This window comes from Diplotaxodon limnothrissa, linkage group LG1, assembly GCF_057381915.1.
Source record: "Diplotaxodon limnothrissa isolate DT_005_m linkage group LG1, D_limnothrissa_male_GT1.1, whole genome shotgun sequence".
NCBI lineage: Eukaryota > Metazoa > Chordata > Actinopteri > Cichliformes > Cichlidae > Diplotaxodon > Diplotaxodon limnothrissa.
The window spans coordinates 9215595-9230447 of NC_140596.1; the positions used below are offsets into that span (position 1 = coordinate 9215595).

The following is a 14853-nucleotide window of genomic DNA, read 5'->3' on the forward strand; positions in this document are numbered from 1 at the left end:
ACCGTTGGGCCTGTCCGGCCCAGCCAGCACTGGAATGCAGTGGCTCGTTCCCCGGCCTTCCTGACGCTAACATCAGCAGCGTTCTCAGATGTGACAGCACTGGTGAATTCACGTGGTAAATTGCTTCAGTCAAAGCATAAGAGTGAAAGATACAGAAAGGATGAGAGAGAAAGCAAGGAGAGAGTTGAATTTGCGCTTTCTCCTCCAATCCAGAAACCCTCTTTCTGATGAATGTGCTGGGGTCAGGAGGTGTGACGTCATCAGGGGCCTCTGGGTGAGCTGGCGTGTTGACTTTCAGGGTTAGGCGCCCAAGGGGGAGGGGGATGGAAAGGACCACAAATGGAGGGTAAGGGAGGGACCCTTTTCCCCAACCCTAGCATGTAATAGCAGGGCTTGTGGTGGGAGCTGCACTGTGTGTGTTAGTCCACGGACTGGCTGTCCAGCTGAGGACGGGGGCAGTAACTCAGATGGCCACAGAGAGGCTTCTCTGGAACTGCTGAAGAGGGTGCAGGCCTTTTTTTGCCCACTGCTGGTGTCCCAGATCACCTGGGATGTGGAGCTTAGTTCTCCCAATCACAGTTCAGTGACATGGAGAGGGTAGCTGGGGGGCGCATGGGCAGGAACCTGCGACTGGAGCCGAAGGATGTGGCAGTCGTGGCAGAGCAGGTGGCCTTCCAGTGGATAACAGCGGTGCCTTTCCTCATCATTTAACTGGAGACCGCAGTCCTGAAATAAATATAATTACATATATTTAATAATCACGCTCACACATATTAATAAAAATCCATTTAGACACTATAAAACATGTATTTTACATGCACTGGTAAATTTTGAGGTTTTATGCTATTTTGCTTCCAAAATGTCTCAGACTGGTGGAACAATCATACAGTCAGGCATTTACCTTTTGCTAATTTGAGATTTTACACATGAACTTCAGACATTTTCAGCAGAATTGTGTTGGGATGATTTCAAAAGGAGGAAACAGCAGGAAAGAGTGTACTTCAAAGACCGAAGCTGGCAATGTGGTTTAGATGAGAGAGCTGCCTGGGCAGAGCACGCCGGAGGCAGCACACATGGTGCTACTTTGACTACTGGCTGTACATTTTGCAGATCAGAACAAAAACCCCAAATTACCCATCGACCTTTTCAGAAGTGAGCTTGCAGCTTAAAGACTGTCTAATTTCATCTGACGTTTCCACTGTCACATGGATCTCTTGGGTGCATGCACTACTTGGCACGAGTAAGCAAACACCTTTTGTCTTTTTAAGTAAAATAGTAGATGTTTATGATCCACAACCTTCTCTGTGATCTTCCTATTTTCCACTTGCCTGATAACTTCATCTTCAATCCTTTGTCCGATATATCAACCATCCCTTCTCTGCACATGTCCAAACCATCTCGACCTGAGCTGTTCCTCTGATATACTCATTTCTAAGCTTGTCTGTTCCAGTGATTCACAACAAATATCCAGGTTTCTGCTGTGCATATTTAAATAGTGAACTGTAGACCTGCGATACAAAGTAACTGGAGAGGTTTTAAAGTAATAATTATAAGCTTTCAATATTTAACCAGTAAATATTGAATTTCAAACATATATCTTTAAAATCAGATTTCTTTCTTATATTTTAAGCCCAAAATCTCCACCTATAGCTACCAAACTTTCAATTTTTGGAGCAGTCTATATCCTGAAGGTTTTAATAGCATTCAGAGTCACATTTATGGAAGATTTTACTCTTAAAAACTTGGGGGGGAAAGTATTTTTTTCCTGTTGATAACAGCAAAAACAGATTTCAACAAATTAAGCCACCTGCAATATAAAAGTACTTTGCTCAGTGTAAAGTTATTAGTTAGTTTTTAATTATTTTTACTGTCTTTACCTGTAGTTTCTTTCCTTAAAGAAATAATTTGAGATTTTGGGAAACAGGCTTGTTTGCAGAAAATGAACAGATGAGAAAACTAATTAGTGACACCAAGTTGTGCCAGTGACTTCAGTGTGGGCGTCTTTCTGGACCCTCGTTGTAAACAGGGTGCTGACTCTGAGACAAATCATAGACAGTGAGTGGGTTTATCCTTGAAGAGTTCAGATGTCCAGAGGGAACTGTGGGTTTGAGAAAAGCTGCCTCCAAAGACGGGGATAGAGGCTGTGCAAATTGTATGCTTTGATGAATGAGCACACTGATCTCTGAGCCTGCAGAGGAATTCTGCGCATGGCTGACACGACGAGACCCCGATGTGGACCCTGACCATGTTGGAGGGATTACATAAACTGACTGCTAACCACTTGGGTGATTTAAAACCGGATAAACAGCTTAAAAATGTACATATTATAAATGAATTTTCACTGTGCATCAATGTGATTCTCGCTGTATTTTCAAAAATCCAACTGTCGTGTTACAGCATTACAGAAAAAACATGTTTTTTTTCCCCTCAATATGTAATTATTTACCATCTTCAGAATGATTCAACTGCAGACTTTACCCTTCCTGTCCATAAGCCTCCCTCTCACCCCCCATTCAGAGCTCCACTGAATGATTACCCGCTGCTTATATAACGATCTGATGCATTTCTATGAAGCGGAACCTCAGCCATTCAGACATATGCAAGTTGTATCCTGCTCAGGGGATAGTAAAAATGATCTCACGATTTAGAAAAAAAACCCTGCTCAATCGCTGCAGGGAGGCGTGAAATGTTTATTTGTTTCACTAAACATTCATGGCACACTTGAACTAAAAAAAAAATCTAGCAGCCAAGTTGAGCGACAGGATGACTGAGATGTCAGAAGCTGGGTTTAAGCAGCAAGCCCCCAGCCGAGCTGCAATGCGCTTTGTCAATGAGTCACATATTGAGCTGTAACCTTTGGTTGATATCCATCAGTATGTTTTTTTTCCCCTGTCTGTGTCTCATTCATTCCACAAGAGCAGTGATTCACACTCGTTGGTAGAAAACAGTGAGTCTATTCTTATCCCACGATTTGGAGATCTTACCACAGTTCACTGTGTTTACGGGACTAAGCAGATGTGCACGTGTGTTAGTGTGTGTGTGTGTGTGTGCTAAAGTAGTGTGCAAATATGTCCTTGTGTGTGTTTTTATAATTTCAACCGCCTCAAAAGTTGAATCACGCACAGTGATGCTTAATTCACTCTAATCAAATCCCAGGCATGGCAGATCACTCTTACTCATACCTTGTGAAGTGTGTGTGAGAAAGAGAGACTACAGTCAGTGTACGCAGTCGAAGTGACTCACCTCACAATGGTAGCACTCCACGTGGTAGTCCTTGTCCATAGAAACAACGCGAATAGTTTCCTCAGAGCCCTGTGGAGACAAACACACAGAAAGTGATGAGTTTGATGTTTGAGCCCTGCAGCTTTTATTATTAATTTTTGATTCATTCATTCTACTTTTATCTAAAACATATTGGCTTTTATTTTCACCTTCAAAGCAAAAGCTTTTGTTTGCTTTGGTTTTTGTACATTTTTTCTGTAAGCATCTCCCTGTTGGTGATTGTGTGCTAGTAAGAGATCATTAAAAAGAAAATCCATGAAAAATTCAATGAAAAAGAAAATCGGACGATTCTTCCCTCACAGGGCGCCGCTATGTGGAGCTGTTATTTTTCGATTGCTTTGTGAAGTTATATTCTGACTTTGTGCTCGTTTGAATCTGCAGTGGGTGTAGTGGATCTCCTTGAGTGTGTCAGAAGGGCGACTCTTCAAGTTGAATTTTTGAGAATGCAGATGTAAATGAAGACAGTCAAATCTGGTGAGAAAGTGAGTGATGAGTGAGAATTAGGTTGTTCTATGTGAAGGTGCAGTTTGGGTCAGTTGTGGTGAATGTTCTCCCTCAGACACGTTGGGATGTTACAGAAAACCTCAACACTCTGACAAAGATCCCAGGGGGGAAAAATCACGCTGTAAATGTTTGTGAATCTGAGCTTGGACACCTGCTCCCGGTTGGTATCTGAGTTGTAGCAGCATCTCTTATTGCCGTTCTTGATCCCAGATTAGATTTTGCCACCTCTTTTACATAGATTCGGAAAAAATTAGTTACATGAATGAGCCTTTTTGCAAATACACCCGACGTTCACATGATTAATGTCAAATTCTGGTCTCTGAGTCCAACCAAAGTCATCAGTAACACTCAAAAACGGCAAGATGTAATATTGTTTTGCTCGTTACCTGGGCTGGAAGGATGGGCTGGTTACATGAGGCACACTTGGGGGCAAAAACCCTGTAATGGAAAAAAAATCGTCAACCTTGTGTTTAACTCAACTAAATCTAAAAGTTGTTTTTAGACATATAATACACATTCATACCCAATTTTTGGATGCTGTTTAAAATGTAAACAAAAACAGAATGCAATACAAATCTCACAAACCTATATTTTACTCACAATAGAACAGAAAACATATCAATGGCTCAAGCTGAGAAAATCTACCACTTTAAGGGAAAAAAATTGGCTCATTTTTCATTTGCTGGCAGCAACACATCTCAAAAAACTTAGGACGAGGCCATGTTTATCACTGTGTACCAACAACAGATGGGATGGGCGCAACAAATGATTGCTCTTGCCATTAAATTCAAATTGATGTAATATTTATCACGAAATAATTAAATATTTCAATTTAAACATGTGACATGATAATTAAATATGAGTTTATGAGAATTGCAAATCGTGGCTTTCTGTTTTCATCCCAACTTTTTTGGAATTGTGGTTGTAAATACCAGGACAATAATTAAACAAACAGGAGGGTGTGGCGTACCCCCGTGACACCTGGCAGACTGAGACAGACTGCTTCTTTGTGCCAAACATTACTTTTACGTGCTGAGCTGTTTGTTTACAAAAACGATCGTCTTCTTACGTGTGGTAGTCTTTGACACAGTAGATGTTGTTCTCAACGTCCACAGTGAAAGGCACTCCATCTAGACCCTCCTTACACACAACACAGCGGAAACAGCCGGGATGGTAGGACTTGCCTAGTGCCTGGAGGATCTAAACTCCCACACAGAAAAAAATAGAGAAGAAAATAGAAGATAATAATAGTTCTTATATAGGACTTAAATAACAGGTATGGACATGCAGTAGGACATAATAGGCAGAGAAAGGGTTACACTCTCTAAAGGGCTGTCCAATTTTTTATTGGAATAGCGTTATTCAGACAGTATGTGAGATTGCTGGAGTGAAGGTCTCAAATATAATTGACTTTGGACTCCTGCAGGACAAAAAGATGATAACTTTATCTTGGAGAAAAATTGATGTAGCTATAGATATATGTATGAGTGAAGGAAATTATATCTTGGAAAAATACTGGATTATACAACACTACATCTTTTTTATCTGTATCTTCTTTAAAATTCTTTGTTAAATATGTAAAGTAAAAATTCTCTGTTCTCCTCTAACGGTTGTGAAAACACAGCAGCATGCTTAATTGCTGAATCAGATTAATGATTTTTATTAAAAACGTGGTTGATAAGGAAAAAAAGGTCTTCGTTGCTCAAGGCTCTTACCATCTCCATGATGAGGTGACCACACACAAAGCACTTCTCAGCCGTCTGCTGGAAACCAGAGTACTGTGGGTGAAACCAGACACGCAGATTATCATGCTGAGTATTGCTTTTTTGGATACTGTTGCACTGACTGACCTTGCAATCTAAAGCAATGCTTCACACTTTCTGCATGAAAACATGTTTCAATCTTGTATTTATCTACAGAGGGAATTGCTTGTTAAATGAGATCAGTTATGCCCTTTTCACCTCTATATCTTTATTTTTGAACTCTGCGTGAATTACAATTAAAAACAATTCTTATTTGTCTCATACTGAATGTAAATGTAGCCTCAAAAAAGCTGTTACAGTTTCGCTCACTTTCGCTCACTTTGGCTGGCTGCATCTTCTAATGGTTCACTTACACCAGAGCAAAAATAGGATGTCAACCACCTAGCAACTAAGCAGAATTGTTTGTTTCCCAGTGACTGTATTATTATTATTTTTTTTGTTTTGTTTTGCTTTGAGCGTGTGGCACATTCAATTTCTGTGGGACCTCTGTGCTCTCAGTCAGAGCTGTGCGTGTCAAATGACCATATAAGGATATCATCTCTCTGACATTGTACAGAACCAAGAGCTGAAAAAACTGCCAGTGTTCAGTGTTTTGAAGCGTGAGCTGTTGAGCTATTCAACCTTAATGTGTTGACCTCATTATTTGTAACTTTGACCATGTTAAATGTAACAGTTTAATTATGAAAGGAAATAAATAAAAGCATAATAGATACACTTTATAATGAGATGACCAGGCTTTATTTAGAATCATCTCATCATTCTCTTAGCCTCCATTACTTTTTTTTACAGCTATAACTAATTCGTCAAAGATTCCTTCATGTTGAGGGAGTTTAGTGCCCTCTGTCTTCTACAGGAAATAAAACACTCGCCAACACATCAGTAGCTCCTTCCCTTCAAACCTGAAGCCCAGGCGAATAATTAAAGCGACCATCTGCAGCACACAACCCCCTCTGGGTCATGACCTGATTGATACAGAGGGGCCTGCTAATGGAGACACTGCTACCAGGTGGAGGTGGTAGGTCATGATGGGCAGGCTGCCCCCTGCCCTGACATCTCTGCTCTGAATCTACCATCTGCCAGCACCTCCCCCCACCTATGAAGCACCCCCAGGGTGACAGCCCAGACTAGCCGTGCATCAGCCGTAGGAGGGAGGCGGAAGGAGATTAGTCTCATCCCGACATCTCAAAGGTGTTGATTGTAAATTGCAAAACAGGAATCTGAGTGTTTCCTAACAGGCCAGCAGGTTACAGGAAAGCTGCCTATAAACAGGAAGTACTGTCAGCACATGAGGCTAACAGTTATGGTGTAATCTGGACAACAAAACCAATTTCAACATCTGCGTTAGAGGAAGTGTTTGCAGCCACCTTCCTTGTTTGAAATCAGTTACATTTTATTCAAATCACATACAGCTAGAGTAAACAAAATATGATGGTCACGATTCTCAGTGTTCAGTGGAGCATGAGATCAGGTCCAGTGTCTGGCCTGTTAACCTGCAGCAGATGGACCAGGAGTCTGAGAGCTGCAGCTGTCCAACCCTCCTCCTCCTTCTCCACCTCCTAATTGTAAGTGCCGGGGAGCAGCTCGCAGTGTAATTGAGCTCCTTGGGGAAATTATTAGTGTGAATTGAAGGGGTGGTGCTAAAGCCCTAATTGTAGCTGTTCAGTGTTTTTCCTCCAGAGGGTTCAAGAATGTAGCCTGAGGTCCTAATTCTTCGCTCTTTCTGCTCCACCTGCATCCCCGTCTGACTCCAGCATGAGGCAAACACACAGTGATGCACTCATCACAGAACAAAATCAATAACCATGAGAGCACTTACCAGAAAGTCCTCCTCACAGTAGACCTTTCCATTGACGTTGTAGAACGCTTTCCCTCGTAGCCTCCTCCCTGAAAAGATGAACGGCAAATTAAAAATGCAACATGCAAAGATGTATATAGACTATATAGTCAAAAGTATGTGGATGCTCATAGTTTTGTACTTTGGATCTAGAAATCTTAAGGCACAGACCCTTACAGTAAACAAGAGAACCGCTTATATACAGTGGGAATATTATTTCTCATCTCCTTGCATTCATTTGCTATTTTGTTGTCTACCAACAACCAAACAGTGTGACGAGGGATTTTCTGACAACCAAACATTATTATAGCACACTGTACTTTACAGTATACCACAAGTGGACATCAAGGTATGAATTATTTTTTTTGTAACGGTACATTTTAAGCAGTTCTTTCCTTTAATAACAAAAACAACAACTAAAAAAAGTTGACGTGAGCCCCAGACTTTATGTGTAGTTGTTACATTTTGGGAATTACGAATAAGTGATACAGCAAAGGTCTTGGTTAACCTACTGAAAGAAGAAGAAGAAAGACAACTATCACAAAAGCCATGTGTCTTTTGACTTCAGCTGGACTGAATGATCATCATCACTGTCATCTGTCAGTACAGTTTGGGTAATAATAAAAAAGCACTTTGCAAATGAAACATCTGAGAGAAATAGGCCAACATCAAAATAGTGGTAGACCGTTCAAAAGTGTCTGATTTAAAAGTGTCTTTTCCAGTGAAGGCAAGGTATCTGCCAGTGGACTGATGACATCCAGATGTTACAAACTGAATCAAAAGGAGAACTAATGATATGTCAGAGGACACAAAGGCTATTTTCTGAACATATAAATATAGTCATCCCTTTAAATTCTGGCTTACACAAAAATTGTGAAAACCATTGCACTGAACATTGTTGCACACCAACCTTAGCCCCCCCCCCCCCAAACATCAACATGTTACCTCAGCAGAACAATGCTAACTGCTACACACCATGAAACCCACAAAGTTTTAGGAAGTAAAAAGAAGAAACCATCACAAACACAAAATAAGTCCAACACACAAACACTCAAATGACCCAAAGGCTTGACTGCCAATGTGCCATGACATTCTCAAAGGTGCCATATTCTTGCTTTGAAGGGTCAGAGATGGCATGAGGAGGATTTACACGATATTAGGCAGCTGGTTTGAATGCTGTGACTCATCAGTTTAAGTAATTGCAACTTTGTGGCAACAGTTTCCACTTTGCTTGCAAACTGACTTTCTTTTTGCATAAATTCCAAAACTTTTTAAGAGGACCTGCAGATTTTTTCTGTGTAAAAATTTTTTTGGTGCAACCACACTTTAAAATCTTAGCTGAGTGGGAAAGGATTTGACAAAGTTTAGTGTAAAACCGTAAAAACCATCCCAGAATACTAGAGAAAGCAAAGAGATGAGCTTATCCAATTTTCCACTTTTTAAAATCTGATGATAAAATAGTCGATTTTCTTTATTGCTGGTTTGCAGATTTCTGTCACAGCTGCACCATCCACCCACTGTTTAAACCTACTGTTTGTAAAGGACATGAAAAGGAAGCTGAATTCGGAATAGAAGAAAGGTAGCTTAAATGAAAGAATGTCGGCCTTCTAGTGAAGAGCAGTTAAAATTGCATGTCGCAGGTAGAGAATGAACTGAGTAGCTGCACCGAGGTCCAGTATTAGAAAAATAAATTGTATCTTGAAATACGAATCCTCCCGCAGACATCAATAATAAAAATATGGAAGAGAAAATGTGCACTTTTAGACTGTATTTGTTAGGTTATCACTTCTTTGCCCCCCAAAAACTAAAAAAACTAAAAAATAAACAATTAACCAATTATTTCAGACAGAACATGCGATATAACACTTCTGTTAACTTTTACATGCAAAAACACATCCTACTGTATCCTTTTCTTTTATCTGCCACGGCCACAGCACACAGAGTGCGGAGCAGATGGTTCGCTAAAAAAAGGCAACTTTCTGCCTCCGTTTAATTACCTCAACCATTGATCCCGACAAGAATCCATTCACAACCCATACACAATCAATACAGCAGGCTGCTTGCCAAACCTCCCCCAAAAATCTCCACTCTTCCCTGCTATTGTGCACTGCTCACAGACAGACCAACAATAGCAGACTGGAGGGAGGATGTCCCTTATTCTGACACATACAGAAAACGACAACCAGCTTTTCAACACCGCTTCATTATTCTTTTTTTTTTTTTTTTTTTTTTTTTTTGGCCTGTCCCGTTTGGCTCTTTTGCCATCAGAATTGTTGTCTAAAGGCAAAGAAAGATGCCCAACGGATTTACTTTACCAAACTGACCATCCCAGCCTTGCCGTAATGGTCCATTTGATTCACCTTTTATTGTTTATTTTATTTTCACTTACTGAATACGGGACAGACTTGACTGGGGGAAGGAAAGAGGGAAAGAGAAACAGCTGAGAAGAGGGACGGGGGAGAAGGGCAAAAAACAAAAACCAACAGAATGAGCAGAAAAAAAAAAAAAAAGAAAAGAAATAAATGCATATATCAAGCGCATGGTCCCTCCTGCTAGCCCTCAATGTCTACGTGTATTTAAAATTGAGAGGTGGGCAACGATGCCAGGGGTGGGGTGTACACCCTGATGGTACTTTGGACTCCGTGTATCGTGCCCACCCCCAAGATCCTATATGTATGTGTAATGAGAGTGTGAGTAATGTGAATGTCTAAGTTGTGGGATAAAATTGAGGCAGAGGCAGCCAGAAGGGGACAGAGGGGGGGTGAAGGGGACAGAGGGGGGGGGTGAAGGGGACAGAGGGGGGGACCGCTTCATTATTCTAAATAACTTTAAAACCCTAAAAAAGTCACAGGCCCACAACACATAAACATGTCCACACTGTGAGCCTGGGTTCAGGACACCGAGCTTCTAGCGCAGAGTGAGAACACTGAATTCCTCTGGGTTAGACTTCATTCATCAGAATCCAAGTTTGAATCCAAACTGAAAAGGAAATTCTGCTGCGGGCTGGCTTCTACAGCCCCCTGCCATGCATCTCACACTGCTCGCCCATTCAAATTCATTTAACAGCAGCGGTGTCTCTGTGGCAGCACGATGACTTCACCCAAGCCTGGCAGACGAAACCCATGGATCTCATAAATCTGCAGGATTAGTCAGATTTAATTGTCGTCCTGAGCCACCACTGATTTTATGGGTGTCCCAGCATGAAAAATATGCTGCTTTTTTTTTTTAAACTTAAATTTATGCAGTCGCTATATTTCATACACATGCACTCACATGCACTCACACACACACACACTGTCACAATGCTGGGAGATGGCAATACATTAACATCCACATAAATGGCTGGAGCAGCAGAGGAATGTTGTCCACACAATAGGTGAGACTTTTAAGACTTTGAGACTGAGGAGCAATTAGCATTTTGGTAGCGAGGAGCAAAAAAGAAAAGGAGGATTGAAGAAGAGCTCTTCATAGATGAGACTTTGAAGGGGCTAAACTGGCAGGAGCAGTGAGATTATAGTGAACAGTGCAGCAGCAGGGGCTGCGAGGTGTTGCTGTGTGCTGGTCTGTGGCCTCTGCTCTGGAGTTTGGGGTCTGGAAGGTGAATACAAAGGCCCCAGTGCTGATGACTGTGTGGAGCGCTGCTAGGGGAGCAGGCCGACTGAGCAAACGGGGACATTCTTTCTGCCTGAGGTCACTAGCTGGTCCCATTCATCCCCCCCGCACCTCTCCAGCACCCGCTCTCTGCCCACTTCCATCACCAAGAAAAAGAGGGGGAGGGCTCCATGCCTCCCTCTCGCTCCTTTGGCCTTTTGTGACCAGACATTGCTGCAGAGGGGCCGAATGTCCTCACAGTCCTGCAAGGCATTGAATCAGTAGCTCTATTTATATTTTGCAATCTACCTGCAGGTTTTACAGAGCCTGATCCATGATTATAGCTCAGTCAAATTGCTCCCATTAGGCCCCTGACTGCATGTAAACTTGAGCATATTTTACCCATCCTGGCATCATAGACTAGCTAGATGTGCAGTTTGGGATTTACTTTAAAACCCTTTTCTCATTTTCATGTCTCACTCTGCTTGCTTGTCTTAGTTATTACTTTTAGAAGTTCCAACCAGAGGTTGTGTTAGACTTTGTCATCGCCTTTCATTTTGATGGACAGGGTTGTGAAGTTTCCTAACTTATTTTCTCATTACCTACCTACAAATAAAAAGAGTATCCATTGATGGGGACATCAATTCATAAGGGACAAATAATGGTACATCACAAAAAAGAATAGAAATGTAAAAAATCTGCTGTAAGGTCACTCCACATGTCAGCAGCAAAAGAAACAGATTCGACAGTTCAAGCGGAGGCACTAAAACAACCTTGTGTCTAAACTAGCAAATATAAGGTGACTTGAGCTGGGTGCTTGATTGAGTGTATTCAAATGCATCAAAGAGGGCTGCTGCAGAGGCGAAAGCTTTTTGTGTCCGATTTTATTTTATTCTGAAGGGCAAACTCTGTCCAACCTCGCTCTGCTGCTACACCCAAAACTGAAATAACCAGCATCATGTTTCCAGCAGGAAAGTGATTGTAATTTAACAAAAGTTTTTTATGATTAAACTTTCCAATGCTGCAAGCGCTTACTTCCCCATGAGGTTCATTTTGCCTGCCTAATCTGCTCCTTCTGCATGAGGAACCAGCTGCACCCATGACTCAGTCGTAATCACGCTCCGACACCTCACTGGAGGATTCAACCGTGTATGTTTAATTTTAGGTTGTATATATAGAAGACAGCAACTGGTGTGTTTATTTAATATTTTGATGAATCCACCATCTAATCCATCAAAAAGACTGACAGACTTCAGATTTTTCCATCACTTTTTAAAAAAAAGAAAAACATTTAGTTAACTGGAGTCAATTTTCAATTGATTCAATTTTAAGTCAAAAGTTGACACAGGGCACTTTAATTTCAAACCATACTCGCATTATTTTGACATCACAGCATTTGAAACTAGAGGTTTACAACTGATTTTGTTAGGTTATTTACACAGTCATAGTATTTACTTAATTTCATAGTTTATATTTTATAGGGACAGGTATGCAACATGCCTAACAGCACAGAGCTAATTTTCAATAGCATTTAAAATCCATGAACGTCAGCACACCACATGCATATGAGTTTGGTATGGTTTATAATGACACATAATGATGAGTGATTTTCTCCTCTCCCTCTTTCTGCTCCTGACCTCTGCACGTATGACGGCCGCGTGCAATTTTTGGTCATTTACAAATCTCAGCTCATCTGTTAGTGCATGCATTTTGAATGCTGGTGTTGCCATGGAAATAAAGACTGATGTGTCACCATGGCGAAGGTATCATTCGGCTAAATTTTCCTCTGGTATGGCAGTTTCGGTTAAGCCTATTCAGTCAAAAAAGAAAGAAAAAACCCAGCAGGAGTCACTCGTCTTCACTGAAAGGATAGAAATCATTTCATTGGGCATCCAGGTTGTTTAGACGCTTTCACCTAAAATGAGAGCTGTGTATTTTTTCTACACAATGTTAGTGTGTCTGAGATTCATCCTTGGATCATGTGGGAGATGTGGCCTTTTCTATGACTACCAAAATGAGAATGTAGGAATCTTATTTTTGCATAATACAAAAAGAAGATTTAACACGTTGCAGTGACTTTGTTAAGTTGCATGCTGTTTCTGGTCTGAATAATTTTTTCCTACCGATAAGATACAGATGTAATTGTGATCTTTTGTACATTTTGGATGCAGGACATGTGTCGACTATTCTCTGCAACTCTAGAAAACTGACAAAAAATCCAACCCTTAAGGTTAAGTTCATGGCTGGAGTTCAAATAGAAGTGAAGATGACAGGATTTCTTTCAGTGTAACCTGAGCTCATGGTATGCACATGAAGCTCGACCCAAGACTTCCAAAGCCACAGAGAGTCCCCCCTTTGGATAGTACTTTATGAACATTGAGGAATTATTATGATATGTTTACTTTGAAAATCTTTGTGTTATCTCTTTTGATTTTTTTAAGGACAGGCATTTATTAAACAGAGTGAAAAAGTGTTACTTCTCTAGTCATGGTATATGTCTAGCACACACACACACACACACACACACACACACACACACACACACACACACACACACACACACACACACACACACACACAAACATTAATTTTCTGTTGCAGCAATGGTAAGTTACTGACTTTTTCAACTGTTGGGCTTGATAGCTTTACCTGGATTAGTGCACTGAATATGAAGCTGAAGATTTAAAGGAAGGAAATAATAAAGTTTTCATAAATATGATGAATTAAACTATGGGTAGAGAAATGAAGCATGCTTTACGTTTCTTTAGTTTGACTTAGGGCTGCTCGATTATGGCAAAAATGATAATCACGATTATTTTCACTGAAATTGAGATCACGATTATTTGACGATATTTATTTAACCCTTTAAGACCTACCATAGAACCAAGTCCACCAGAGCTTATATTATTATTTTTTTTACATGTTGTAGTGCCATTTGTGGGAGCATTTCAAGTTGCTATACATCAATACAACTGTTATAGCCCATATTTTAATAATATGTATGCATTAAGTCCATAGTAATTACATAAATTGCAAAAAAGTGCAATAAACTACAAAAAAAATTGAAAATCGCTTTTGTTTTGTTTACATATATTTCTACTTGGAGAAATTTAAGAGGTTTATCCCTCAAAACTTTAAATACAATAAAGTTGCAAAAAAATAGTTTCCCACCACAGGAAATTTATTTTGAGTGTCTTCATAGTTTTATTTTGGAGATACAGCAATTTTTATATACTGCAGGAAAAACAAAAAACAATCCTATGATGCAAATTTGCAAAGAAAACAGCATGTGCATCATTTTACTGTGGGAAGTGTTACGAACAGCTGATAGGAACGGCAAAGCGTGTTTCTGGAATATTATGTTTTTGTTCCTGCAAGCGCTTTTTATGCAGTTTTTGCAAAGCTATATGTGGAACGAAACCGTGACCGAGGACAAGCTGATGGCATCAGATGTAAGTACAACTCCTCCGGTTTCATATGCAAAACAAATTATTGCGCTAGCTTACACGGTTCAGATTCTACAGGGATTTAAAAATAGTTACGCAAAACGGAGCGTGCTGCTCTGACCGGCTTTAAAGGGTTAACAATAACTTTAAAAAATAATATAAAATAGTGTGCAACACCACTGAAGTTTTTTTTTTTTTTTAAACTCTCTTTTCAACCAACGGCAGTCACTCTCCTCTCCAAATAACTTCTGCTTAGCTTTCTGAGCTTCCCTCGGGTCCTCTTAATCAGCGGTCTCCACCCTTTTTTGCGCCACGGACCGGTTTATGCCCGACAATATTTTCACAGACGGCCTTTAAGGTGTCGCGGATAAATGAGGGAGGGGCTAATAATCGGCTCAGTCATTTTTAATGATCGTTGAAAGCCCAGATCGTA

General features: G+C 40.5%; 1 protein-coding gene across 1 annotated transcript in view; it reads right to left on the reverse strand.

Moving 5' to 3' along the window:
• Positions 1-573: 573 nt before the first annotated feature.
• wtip (WT1 interacting protein) overlaps positions 574-14853 on the reverse strand; it is a 34011-nt gene continuing 19731 nt past the window's right edge. Inside the window, exons 3-8 of the mRNA XM_085352232.1 lie at positions 7366-7433; positions 5502-5564; positions 4856-4986; positions 4173-4224; positions 3244-3312; positions 574-726 (exon numbers count right to left, since the gene is read on the reverse strand). Coding sequence (XP_085208358.1) covers positions 574-726; positions 3244-3312; positions 4173-4224; positions 4856-4986; positions 5502-5564; positions 7366-7433 — 536 coding nt within the window. The remainder of the gene's footprint in view (positions 727-3243; positions 3313-4172; positions 4225-4855; positions 4987-5501; positions 5565-7365; positions 7434-14853) is intronic.